Raw genomic sequence first — 13,646 nt, 5'->3', positions numbered from 1 at the left:
AGAGAAAGGGAGGGGCAGAGAAAGGGGGGGGGCAGAGAAAGAGGGGAGGGAAAAAAGAAAGAAAGAAAAAAGAAAGAAAAAAAAAGACTACTCACTCGATCTAGAGTTTGTCCTAACTGTTCTTCTAGTGCTTCATTCTGTTCTGTCAACAGATGGTTTCGCTTAAGGAGGGCTTGTCCAATTCGAGCTGCCAGTTCCAGGTCCCGATCTTTCTGCTCACAAAATAAGAACAAATGTCGACTTTTGATAAGGTAAGGTTTAAATTCAGAGTAGTCTTAGATTTTCATAGCTATTGTTTAGTGCGTCACCACTCTGAGATTCCCTTTCACTCTCAAACGGATCAACATTGTTAGAACAATGATTAATGCTTCATCATTTGGACCCAGAACACATCCATAACTGTGTTCCTTGATATAGCACGTTCTCTTCCACAGTCATTTGCAGTAACAGGGGGAAGGGAAAGCACCAAACCTGAGGATAGTTTTGTTTTTTGTGCTGAGTACTGGAGAGGTTATATGGGCTCTGTTGAATCATACAAAGAAGCCACATATACTTAGGCCGGTGGTCTTTCAAGTGACACTTTCTCCAGAAGAGACTGCTTAACTTGAATAGTGATGAGAGGGTAGACGCAAAGGAGCAACAGGAAAGCAGAAGAAAGCTGTTTCTTTGTTACACCTCACTGGCTCCATGGGTGCCCATTTGCTAAATTTTGTTTCTGAGATGGTGCAACCAATCATGTGTTCAATAAGCAGCTCCTGAAGATAACTGAACCAAAATTTCCAGTAGCTGAATAAAACCCTTCCTCAAATACACGTCCTCAAATATATTAACATAGCATTACAGAGACGAGCGTACCTCAGCTAACAGATGTTTGACCATATCAGCATCACTGTAGGTTTTCTGCTCCACATTATCTGTGCCAAGAACTGAGAAGAGAAAAACATACTTACTGAAGTAGCTTAAGTACAAGAAGACTGCTGGGAAGGGAGAGAGCTAAAACTCAGAGGATGATGTTCATATGCAAATACAGTACTTAGTTGATGAAACCCGCGGAGGCTGTGAAAATGCATCTTAACTTCAGAAATACGAAACAATACTCATTTGGGAGACTGAATACAATGAGGTATTGAACATTTACAGCTTTCAGCAATATTAGCTAAAACTTGAGGTGCTCACACATACTTCAAATTTAGAAAAAGGAGAAAAATCTGTTAAGATCAACTTTTTGAATACAGCTAAGCTATCAAATCATCCAGCCTGCTGGGGAGAGAGAGAAGAGTATATTGGAGCATATCGAAATACAGCTGAACACACCTGCAGACTTTACCCTTCAAACAAAGTTCCCATTAGCGTATGTGACAGCTATACACCGAAGTATGGAGACCCCAGAGACTAGTCATGAAAACGTACTTATTAAATGCTTGATCATCTTGGAAACAGTTAAAAAGAAATGGCATAATGTATGTCTGCAATTTAGATGTAGCAGTAAATCCTATCTTACCGATCGAGTGACTTCCGACGTTTGAAGAGTTTGTAAAACTATTAAAAAACTGAGAACAAGTAGGATTTGAAAAACAGGACTTAGTCAAGAATAAACAAAGCATGAAGAATTTGCGACAACTCTGAACAAAACACAGTGCTAAAACACAAAACACCGGTCTGCTCTAGTTCTTTTCCTGAGAAATAGAAGATGCTAGTAAAGAAGAAATCTTAATTACCTTGTGCAAATTTGTGAGATCCAGCCAAGGAGGAGGAAGGAAGTTCAACAAGAGCTAGAGTGACAGAAAATGAAAGATACGGGGTGGAAAAAAGAACAAAGAGGAGAAAGAATTAAAATGTAAGGAAATAAGTGATTTATTTGCATGCATCCACCACCACCAAAAAATAAATGCATGCGTAAACATCCTTTTTACACTATCAAAACTTCCTTAGAACTTTTAAAGAACCATTTAAATATGATTCCCTTCAGGATAAGAATTATACATCTCACTTGCAGGTGATGGATGTTTCTGCTTGTCCAAGTTCAACAGAAATTTGCTATTTTTGCTTTATGGAATCAGGATCATGAAAGTAAAGAAGGCAGCAATACAAATTTAACAAATATAGAAATATCTGCTTCAACTGAAGGTCTAACTTAACCTGTTTTGAAACTAATTCCATTATCACTGCACTGCAAAATGAGATTACTATGGATTTGGTCTAAATCTATTTCTGAAGATTTCCTTGACTCTTCTACCTTGTTTAAATCTGATTCATACTCTGAATACATGGCGGTATTGGTTCGCAGTTTTTTTCTTTATTTGTTCTTGTTGAGGACTGCACACTCAGTTACGAGATAGTGAAGTGCCAAGCTGGAGTGCACACTAACTTTATTTACATATGTTATATAAGCTATGTATGTCCTTTACATACATAATGTCCATACTAACCTTTTAAAACATAACACTAAGGCTACGCTAGGAACAAAAACAAGCTGCATTTTAGTATAGAAAGAAACTTTCTTGTAGTCTTGAAAGACAGGAGAACAGAAAGAACAATATAGAAGAAAAAGGTTTACTGAACTGTTTCTCTAAAAGCTTAACAGAAAAATAAATCAAACTAACAAATCAAATGCTTTTTATCAAGTAGATCAGTAGGCATAAAAACCCAGCACATGCTGTTCAAGTATTTAGGAGCTTTGAACTTACAGCAGTGCCATTTACTAATTGCATTTCTAAGCAGGGCAAAAATAGAAACTCTTCACAAATTTAAAGTTCCTATCTATCAGTAGCGTAACATGCATTTGGGAGGTCAATTTTACTGTACTGCTTGGTTGCTGATAGTGGTTGCCAAGGGGGACTCCAAACTCATCTGGCTTACTAGTATTTGGAAAATCCACTGCACATACATAAGTAAGTTTCAGCCATTACAGGCAGAATATTATAGCCAGCTGTCCTGTGGTAACTGTTCCCACCAGGTGATTTCAAGTTAAAAGTTTCTATCCAGTGCTAAGTCACCTTAATAAAGATTTACACTAATTACATACAAGGTTACTCAGGTAGGTAGGTTCCTAAAATCGAAAGCAAATATGTTTACTCTGATAAATGAAATCACAGAACTAACAGCTTTGAAACTTAATTCTGTACAACTTTTGTTATTTTCTCACAGTACTGGATCAAAATTATACATAGTTTGTTATAATTCTCTCTTGTGAACACACACATGTGCAATCTCTCCTCACTCACCTTGCCAAGTGAAAGCTGCAAGCAACTCTTCATTTTGGTTAATATTCTTGTTATGTTGTGCCATGTCCCTTTATTCACACATACAAAGTAGTTCTAAAGACAGATGTTTTGTAATTCAGGGCTTCTTATGCTACCACAGTTAAAGCAGAAAATATTCTTCCACCTCACTGAAAACACTGCCAGTGGGAACTCAACTGGTCATTGGATAAACCTTCTAATAGGCATACGCAGCCATAAAAAGAGGAGGAGCTCAAGTGCAATAACTGTTGTGTTGTTTAATTTTTTTTTCTCTTGGATGTCAACTACAAATTCACTCAAACCATGAGTTTAGCATTCTCTTTAGGAAAAAGTTATAAAAATGTTTCCATACATATATAGGGAGGGGGAGATATCCACATAAAAAAACCAAGTTACGCTTCAAGAGTACGACTCACACATTTATTCCCAATTCCAGTCAACAGAAAGAAAGATACAAATTTCACCCACCAAGCTATAGCACTCATTTGCCCCCCTGCCACATTTATTCCCAATTCCAGTCAACAGAAAGAAAGATACAAATTTCACCCACCAAGCTATTCAGCACTCATTATAACTAGATCTTGATTTATATCTGTGTTTGTCTGGGGCCTTTCCAGTATCTCCCTGTAAGTTACTAGGCTCAAAAAAGCTAATATAATGACTATTACATTCAATCTCTTTGGACAACTTCTAGGAGAAACGTAAACCATATTTATCTTGAGTTTATAAGACTCAGCAGTTACGACAGTGTTCTTAAATGACAGAATTAGTTTTGTATGTTATGCCTAACAGTTATCTTTTAACAACGTCAGTCATTGTTACAGCTCATTTTTGAGAATGTCAAGAAAACATCTATGGCAACTGTTCAAAAAACTCTCACAAGCAGTTTACTATTTTCACAGGACACTTTCTATAGTTCAAAAGAACTTCTCACTGGGTAAAAGAGGAAGACACCACTTTCTGTAGTACCTTGACAGCCAAATAATATGACTGCCTTCATTAAAACATTGTTGATAAAACCCCTCCCTCTCACTGCAGTTTGGAAATGCAGGCCCACAGTTCTGTGCTGGAACTGGAACTGCAGGTGTTGACCAGAGAGCTTCAGCAGAGCCACATTTGATGTAAAGTTCCTTCCAGCACTGACAGACTCTGATCCCACCTCTTTATAATTAAAACTAGAGGCAAGTGCACACCACACTGACTACACAACTGCTTCCAGTGAACTACAAAAGCTTTCACTCAACTAAAAAAATCATTTATGCTTGCAATATTATTATCAGAAACAGACCGAGCAATAAACACTAAGCGGCCTTCCAAATACATTCCACAGTTAAAAAGAGTTCCAAGCCTGCAAGTTCAACTGATAACAGGATTGCTTTAAATTGTCGAGTACTGCATTCTTAGGAGGTAATATTTTACTTACTCATTTGCTATATACCCTGGGTGGAGGCTTAAAGCACAAACAACAACCCTTTCAGAGGTGGCATGTACAAGCAAGAAGTAATCATTACAGACTGTGTATATATGTACCAAGGCTGTATATAAATACCAAGTTCACTCTCCCAGGTGGTTTGTTCCAATAGTTCCAGTACATGGAGGAAACAGGACTTCCCCATTTCTCTAAAGTGATTAGAATGCATTCTCCTCTTTTCACATCAAAACACTTGAACCTACAGGCAAGTAAGTGTTCAGTTCTTTTGGCAGCCTTCTATACATTTGTTTTTTACATATTAAAGGTTTCTTCATCTGATCGGAAGCTGTCCATTTTCTTCCTTATGATCTGGTAGGTTTAAGGATAAGTTAGTATTTTCAAAACTGGAAGGCAGTGATCAACACTGATCTAGCACCCACCTATTTGGCATTCACACCACTTCTATCTCCAGAAGAAACGATTAACAGCATTTCAAAAGCAACATTGACACAAAAGGGCAAACATCATAAAAAGAACCACCGCATCATTAATGTTCCTGAAAACAGAGAGCTGCTGCATACTCCATACCTCTCGTATTACATCTAATCTAGTGCAATTCTAGGTTCCTGCCTCTTCTTCACTATCACATGTTCCCACTCTTATTTCTATGTGAAATCTAATGATCAGGCAGCCATGGGACATGCTAGGTCAGCCCTTAGAATTGCAGTGCTGAACTACAAGCACTTCCCCTGAACTCAGCTTTTTCTTCCACCTGTCCAAAGTTTTCCAGATTTGAACACTTTATAATATTATTCATTTTATATTTACAGTTTTCTCTTCGATAATTGGGGAGGAAAAAAAAAATCCTACACCCAGATATACTCACTCATGTAACGGAGGGGCTCCTCATCATGAACTGGAGAAGTGATTTCAGGAAGATGGCCATGGCAGGCAGGGGACTGAATCCAGTCTCGATTTTCATACAGATACAGAGAGTCCACTCGTAACTTGTAATCTGGCAACTGTTCTTCTAGCAAGCTCACCAACTCTACCTCAGGAAGGTCCTCACTGGAGCAGACATCTGAAAGTGAGTAAATGCCAGTAATAATACATTACTAATAAATACAACATATATTTAATATTGCTACAGTAGTATACATTCTATATACTATAAAATACTTTATAAAACTTCAGTATATTTGCGAAGAATTATTCTGTACTGGATTAATTACCAGAATACTTACTGAATCAATACTTGATTTACATTGTAATATTTGCAAGCTCCTCATCCCCAACAGACTCCACAACTTCCTGGAAAGCTGGTCTAGCCATGATTCCCTCCGACTTCTTGAATATGATGTATGTAATGAGTTTCAATTTCTATCTTTTCCTCTTCATTGAACTAAAACACAGACCTACATTTTACGAGCTATTGATTTCGTAAGGTTTCATTGGCTTTAGCATAGTTACACTTCCCTTTTCTGAAGGAAATTCACATTTTTCTGTTTATCCTTTTGGTTGGTAATGAACATAGATGTAAACAATCTTAAAGTAACTACAAAAATCAACTGAATACTGCCTTGAAATCAGAGCTCAAATACAAAATTCCATTATCATCCATACAGAATCACGCTCTGAGAAACATGATACTGAAAATCCTGGAAAGGAAGTTTAGCTCATCCTGTGCCGTGTCACCCCCGCCTTAATCTCTTCACAATTATTGCAAAAAAAAGAAAAAGTAATTCTAAGTTGCTAAAATACTGCATATCAAAGGTATACAATGATTATCTTTCCAACATTTCCACTAAAGATTAAGACTATCTTCAATACCTTTCAATGGAAAAAATGCCAGTGTTGATTATTGACACTGAGAATTTTACAAACAACATTTTACAATGGAAGCTGATTTTACAAGCTAGTTAAGAGGACTCACCATTTTTGTTCATTTGCTATATCAGATAAGCAATACAAAGAATGTGAAACTTAAGGTTGTCTTCAGGTTGGTGTTCTATAACATGTTAGATACATTCAGGATTTGTAACAGTTCATTCTTCAACTTACCAGAGACGCTCTCCAAGCCCCTGTGATCAAAATTCATGAGTCCTTTCTTCACAGTTCACTTCTTTGGAAATAGCATTCTGTAGTCAGACTGTGCACCGCCCCTTTATTGCTTTGGTAGAAAGATGGCTTTGGTTTAGAGACAGAGTAAGTGAGAGCCATCAAGCCACTGAGACACTAACAAATCTGGCATCAACTCACTTCTGTAGACTGGTTCATACTCCAGATCTATTGCCATCTTAGGACATGCTTATTTCATCTGGGCTACTACTCATCAGCAGAAGTATCTATAGGATATTTCATGTAAGCTTCATGAGCTTCTCAGCTCAGCCATCATCTAGAAATAAAACAAAGAGAATGCCAAAGTTTAATATGTGTCACTGTTTCAAATGAAACAGGTAAATTAATGTGACTTGGTCTCTTTCAGTCTGAATTTCCTCCCTGTACTCCCGTTTAACTAAAAAGAAAAAAAAAAAAAGTAAACAAACGTTTTAATCCCCAGTTTACACATTACATGTAAAATGTAGCATTAAAAATGTCTTTTCCCTGCAGACATAACATCTCACCTTCAGCATCGACCCTGTCAATTACCTATCTGTCTATACCATTCCTCCTTTTCCATATAATATTTAGTGTATGACAGGTTCATTCACTGAAATGAAGCATTTCCCTTTTACTCTAAAGGACAGCAGCTCCAACTAAACAGAAATTTTCTTCAGGCTACTACTTTTATTTAAAGCGATGGATTCTAAAGACAGGATTTCAAAACTGTCATTCTTAGCATTTTGATTGTTATAAAAAAGTTTTATAGGACTGTTTGCTTTAATCTCTTACCCTTTAGAAGTCTGTTAATTAAAAATTGGATCTATCAGAAATTTACTTTGTGGATCATGACAAAATTTGTGTTTCCTCTTCAGCAGGGACTCACTTAAACCAGAAATGAAACTACCATGACTAACTGAGATAACCTATCAGAACAGTTTAATAAAGTAAAAATTCTGCTGTTCCCTTGCCAAGACTGATCAATCATCTTCCATGTAAAATACAAGAGTAGTCCTAGATGACAGAAAAATATGAAATGAAAGAGAAAAGTCTTATTTTCCCTCCTCCTACATTCAGTAAACACAAAATTCTCTTGAAATCTTACAGTAATTTCCAATTTGCTGTCAACAGTTTCCCTAAGATCTCCCATCACCAAGCACAACAATCACAGGTTTGTCTTTCTGTCTGTAGCAACCTCTCATTTGACAAGATCAAAATGGACAGTGCAGGAGCTTTTTAAAGAAAGCCTAGAGCCTGCCAGTTCATCTGCTTGTAGACTTTGGCAGGAGATCAAAAAAGAACTTTCTTCCATTAGGGTCAGCTCACACTTGTGAGCAGTATCTTCTTGCTTTGTCATTTATTTCTTTATATATGTACTTTATTTACCAGTTTCAATTATTATCCATATTAGACACTTATTAAATACAGTAAGACTAAAATTTCAGAAACATTTGCTATCTGAATGTATAGCTGCTTCTAACACTAGTTTGTGATTTTTTTTTTCAAGAGGTTGTTTTTTAAATGGATTGCTGAAAAGCATTAACTACACCCCCTCCCCCAAAACAACTCAATACAGCAGAAGATGACACTTAAGACTGCTGTAGATCCACGCAGCCAAGATGATTTTATCTTGTAATAAAAAGAGTCACTGTAGAGCGAGACAAAATTCAGCAACACAGGACAGTTTCTTCACAACTGATTGAATCTTTTTCCTTTGAGTTTTAATAATGTAAAAATGAATGCTACTTCCTCTCAAGATTGGATTTAATCTCTCTTCTAAGTAGTGCAAAGCAGAAACACTATTTGTTGAGGGTCAATCTCAGTTCAGCCAAAGAGGGGAAAAAAAAAAGAAGAAAAAAATCATTTGGCTCAAAGTTTTCTAGAGCATCAGGCCAACATCAAGCTATTGAATTGAAAGGGCAACCTCATTTGAAAAACCTTTGAGAAGATTGCTAGATAAGCAAACACCATAAAAGTTAATGCTCACATTTCCAATGCTTCCCATAGCTTTAGTTTAGCATGCCATGGGGCAACTTCTCTGGAAATTCAACTAGCTAACACACTGTGCAGTACCACCCTGAAAGTGAATCCATGACCCTTTTACTCTGCAGCTGTAAAACTAATTCCTAAGTGCAGATTCCTTCTGCAAGTCACAACTATAATTAAATACATTTGGATAAAACCCATAAAATTTACACGGCTTTAAAATACATAACCGTGCTATTAAAATTGTTAAATCATGCAGAAAGACATGTCCAAAACAGAAGCCAGAAAACTTTCTTAGATATTATTTTTAATCTTTATTTATAAAGATTATTTCCACTGTCAATTTACTATATTCATTCCACAAAAACATACTTATCAGTTTTGTCCCCCTACTCCCTCATATGCCAATTTTGACTCTTTTACAAATAGGTTAATTGAACATGGAAAAACCAAGGAGAAATCAAATGTTGGAGAATGGCCTATATGCAGGAGTGGTGCTCTCAGGAGGCTTTCTTCAAGGAAGGCTCAAGAGAAATGGAAATATCAGACAACATTTTATATACTTACATACATATCTATCTCAATCTGTGTATGTCTGTACTCTCTAAATTAAATTTTACTGTTTCAATGTGAAACACACATCATGGAATAAGTTTCACATTGAAACAGTAAGCTAAAACCAGGAGTACCTATAACGCACTTAAGAAAAAGACCTCTTGTGGCAGTGAGAACTAGTCCTAGGCCTTTTGCATCTGCCCCACGGAATCCAAGTTGCTCTGAGGTTTGCTAGATCATCTGTACATGGAAAATTGAAAAGAAACTCAAAAAGAATGACAATGCTGGAGCCCATTCATACCAAGAAGTATTTTAAAAAGCATGGAGGGCTATCACTTATGACTCAAGCAACAGTCTTATTGTTCACCAATGTTATAACAAGACCTGACAAAACTCCCAATGAAAACTGTACAAAACTTAAAGCATAATCAACAAAAAAAATATGAAGGGCTGGAAAAACATGTTAAAAGTATTACAAGAAATACACATTAATTGTCTACTAAGTGGTAAGATGTCATAGTGTATAGGTTAAAAAAAGAAAACCTAAAAGAATAGGAACTACATACTCCATTAAACCACTGATATTTCAATGTATGGTTTGATCTTAGCAGAAAAGAGACCACATGACAGGAGACTTTATTAATTTTTCCTTCAATGAGTCAGAAGATCTCAGCCAAGATTAACTTGCAAAAGCAATATTGAGTAAAGCCTTAGAAAAATTGAAATAGCTATAAAATATTAAAAATTATTGTCTTATCTTTGTAACTACCGCTTTGAAAAATTCAAGATGGATGCAAAAAGACAGTTGCGCCACCTTCTTTCAGCATGTAATTCTGAAGACATTCTACCACTAGAGAACTCTAATTCAAATTTGAATTATCAGAAAGGTGAGATGAGTTGCTTTTACAACTGGAAACCACAGACAAATGTATGTGTTAATTTCTTTGTGCATAAAAAGTTAAAAACATATCCAAAATATTGGCATCTATTTTGACAACATCCAAGATCAAACATAAATATCCTGTTATTCCTGCTGTTTTCCATTCATTGAGAGCAGTTGACTCCTCACAAGCACTTGGAAAGACTAAACTAGATCTGCTCCTCTGTACAATTACAGGATGCAAGACATCGGGCCACAACTAACAACAAAATTTCAACAACAAAGATTCTAACTTGATGAAGAAAGAAGGCAACATCCATTTTCCAAAAGGAAGCCAACTGAATGAGTCAATTACACTGGGATGCCAAATTTTATTGCTATGTAAACATGCAATTAAAAAAAAAAATTATCAAGTCCTTAACACAGCACTTTTTTCATTACTAAAATTGGAATGGTGTCAAGCCAGCTAATAACAATAAACATATTTTGCATCTCAAGGTTAATGAAACAGTTCTATTCTTATAGCAAACATGACCACGCTTAATTGCTGCCAAAACATTCCTAGGACTAGTGCTCAGAGGCAGAGGCCAAATCCTTCAACACTATATAGTATGAGATGAAGGACAAAGGACTATATACTGAAAAACAAATCTATGTGAACACAAACTTTGTCTATCACAATTAACACTGCTGTATGCCTAACACCTGTTATTTTCAGCCATTACTAGCCCTACAGAAACCCACTTAGTGCTTGTGTTTCTCTCATGTAAGGGAAAAAAAAATCATTTAAAAGAGTATGCCAACACAACCCTAATAACAAGTGTAATAATCACAAGCAAACCTGCAACAGACCTTCAACCATAAATAGTATGGTATAAGAAAGGAACTGTAAGAAAACAAAACAAAAACACACACACACACCCCTCCTGGATTGTTTTTAATTTGGGGTGGGTGTAAGGCTTCAGAGGGGAAGCTGGAGAACGCCTCTTAGAGGATGATGAATATCAAGGGGGTCATGAAGCTGGCCATAACGGTTCCCTCATCCTATTTATCCAGAGTTACACCAAGCCAGACTCAATTTTTCTCCTTGTCAGTCATCTGTAATAATGTGTATTCTCCATAAGTGGCAAAACTACCTGTTAAGTACATGTATATATGCTTTATGTATATGTATACATGTATATACTGTTGAATACCACATTTTGATAGTTAAGATTTTTTTTAAGTCCTACATGCTTGGAGGTTGTCTATATCACCCTTAGCACACAGTGTAAAAATAGCATATGCTTAACTGAAGTCTAACTTAATCTGAAACTATGAATGCTACCTGCATGAAATACCCATATCAAGTTTTATTAATTCCTAATTCTTTTCTGTAAATGCAGAATCATAACAAAAAGGTAGACTTTTTTCTTCTGAAAAAAGAAAACCCACAAGAAATAATTATACATGTAGTAATGTTATGATCACAGGGGAACCAATCTCTTTTTTCAGAGAAAAAAAGAACTGTCATGAATTGAGTATTTGATGGTTAGAGAGTACAAAAATATGATATATGCTCTTGAGGCAAGTGCTGTGCTAGAATTTCATTACAAAGGTTGTAGGCTTCTTTGCTAGTATTTCATTACAAAGGTTGTTAGAGGCTTCTTTTAAAATTGAAGCTTGTTCTCTACAAAGTATACTTAAAGTGAACTTAAATAACGTTTAAGTTAACTGAAATCACTAATGCTTTCAGTTGATGCATAGCTGAATTCACCCAAGGACGTGGTTTAAATTTCGTAATATATACCCCAGCCAGTGCTCAGCATTTTAACAGTTACAATTCTGTATTTATTAGACTAAACCAGACTGATCTATATGACTCAGTCACCAGATTATCACTAGCAATCTAACTAGATAAGAGATCTGCCATCTCTTTTGTAACCATCTCCATGAAAATGCTATTTTCGCATCTTCTTGGAAAACTAATCAATGAATCACGTTTATCCTTCCTGACAGACAGCACTCCTGCTGCACAATATTCATCCCAACAAGCCCACTATTAGAGGCAAACCACCATCAGAAAAGCCTGTGATTTTCTAACACTCTAATCTTTAAGTCACATTTTCAGATACTCATACCAGAAATTTGATAAACTGATACAGTTCTAATAGATGACACCATCGCTAGAGAGTTGACAAATTTCAGGTATTGGAAATTAATTTTTTTTCAATTTAGCTTCAGTGTTAGAAGTGTAATTAAAGTGTAATTAAAAAGTCTACCTATTGTTACTCTGAAATACATCTTTTGAAAGATAACAAGTATCTGAAAGCAAACCTAAAATTGATTATGTTGCCTTGTAATGTGTGAAAAGTTATTTACTAGTTCATTAAGTATTTCCATCAGACCCTCACAATCAGTCAACAATAACTCTGAAACATAACCAAAAAATAAGCATGTATGCAACAGCCTACAGTTGAAGATTGCATTAAAAAAAATAAAAATACAAGGATGTAACTCCACATAGCACTTTTTCACTAGGACGGCTGACAGAATAAAAGACATTTACTGACAGATACTCTTACTACAGTTTAATCAGCTGATCAGAATGTAACAATGTGATTAAAAAGTTGATAGAAGCCAAAATCTCCCTGCCCTGACCTCCATACGTAAGCAGGACCACAACTAAAATATCATCAAGCTTTGCCTTCTAAGAGCAGTGACATAAGCCTCCAAGGAGAGCCCATACAATTATGGGTACTTCAACGCAGGAAGGAACTCTCGAGCACGCTGAAGGTCACACGAGCCAGCACGCCTGCAGTCACAGCCACCATTCGCGGCCAGAGTCTAGCACTTGACTGCAATCTAAGCACATATATCGAACGGATAAAGCTTAACATAATATCTATCTACATTACCACCGTGAAAAGAGTTGCCAGCTGCAACACAAGAAAGGACGAGGAATTCTTTGCCTCCCCGCCCCGGGAGGGTACGCCGCGCGGGACAACGCAGCTTCCCCACCGCCGCACGGCCGGCCGCGGGCCAGGACACTGCCCCGCGCTCAGACCCGTGCTCCTACGCCAACCAACCGCATGGAAGCCGCCGCATGCCCACCGCGGCCCGCTGTACCTCAGCAGCCTGCGCCAGGCACAGCGGGTGCCCCAGGAGAGCCTGGATGGTGCCGCGAATCAGCGGGGAGAGGCCCCGAGGGAGAGGGGAGGGAGGATGCGGCCCTGAAGGCGTTAATGCGAGAGGGTAGAGAGGGGGGAGCTCGCTAAATTGCCCCTGAGGCGACAGAAGCACCCCGAATCAGCGCCGCGCACCTCTTAGCCGCCCCAGCGCTCCCCCCGGCGCGCCTCCTCCCCGCCGCCGCCCGAGGCCGACAGGCAGCAGCCCTTCGTGCAATAAAGCGGCGACTGAAGAAGGACCCCGATGACTTCCGCCCGGCTGCCGCCCCAGAACTACAGCCCCCGGCTCGCCGCACGGCGTGGAG

The 13,646-nt window shown here is 37.6% G+C and overlaps 1 protein-coding gene across 1 annotated transcript in view; it reads right to left on the bottom strand.

Annotated features, from left to right (window-relative positions):
- The window catches only part of TRAK2 (trafficking kinesin protein 2), a 28,238-nt gene extending 14,697 nt beyond the window's left edge, over window positions 1-13,541 (bottom strand). Inside the window, exons 1-6 of the mRNA XM_019473502.1 lie at window positions 13,477-13,541; window positions 6,715-7,048; window positions 5,540-5,734; window positions 1,719-1,772; window positions 856-926; window positions 96-212 (exon numbers count right to left, since the gene is read on the bottom strand). Of these exons, the coding sequence (XP_019329047.1) occupies window positions 96-212; window positions 856-926; window positions 1,719-1,772; window positions 5,540-5,734; window positions 6,715-6,751 (474 nt within the window). The 5' untranslated portion in view covers window positions 6,752-7,048; window positions 13,477-13,541. The remainder of the gene's footprint in view (window positions 1-95; window positions 213-855; window positions 927-1,718; window positions 1,773-5,539; window positions 5,735-6,714; window positions 7,049-13,476) is intronic.
- Between the last annotated feature and the right edge of the window lie 105 nt (window positions 13,542-13,646).

The sequence above is a fragment of the Aptenodytes forsteri genome, unplaced genomic scaffold (assembly GCF_000699145.1).
Source record: "Aptenodytes forsteri isolate BGI_AS27 unplaced genomic scaffold, ASM69914v1 Scaffold183, whole genome shotgun sequence".
In the NCBI taxonomy this organism is placed as follows: domain Eukaryota; kingdom Metazoa; phylum Chordata; class Aves; order Sphenisciformes; family Spheniscidae; genus Aptenodytes; species Aptenodytes forsteri.
Note: the sequence above shows the minus strand (reverse complement) of the source record. Positions and strands in the feature narration are given on the sequence as shown.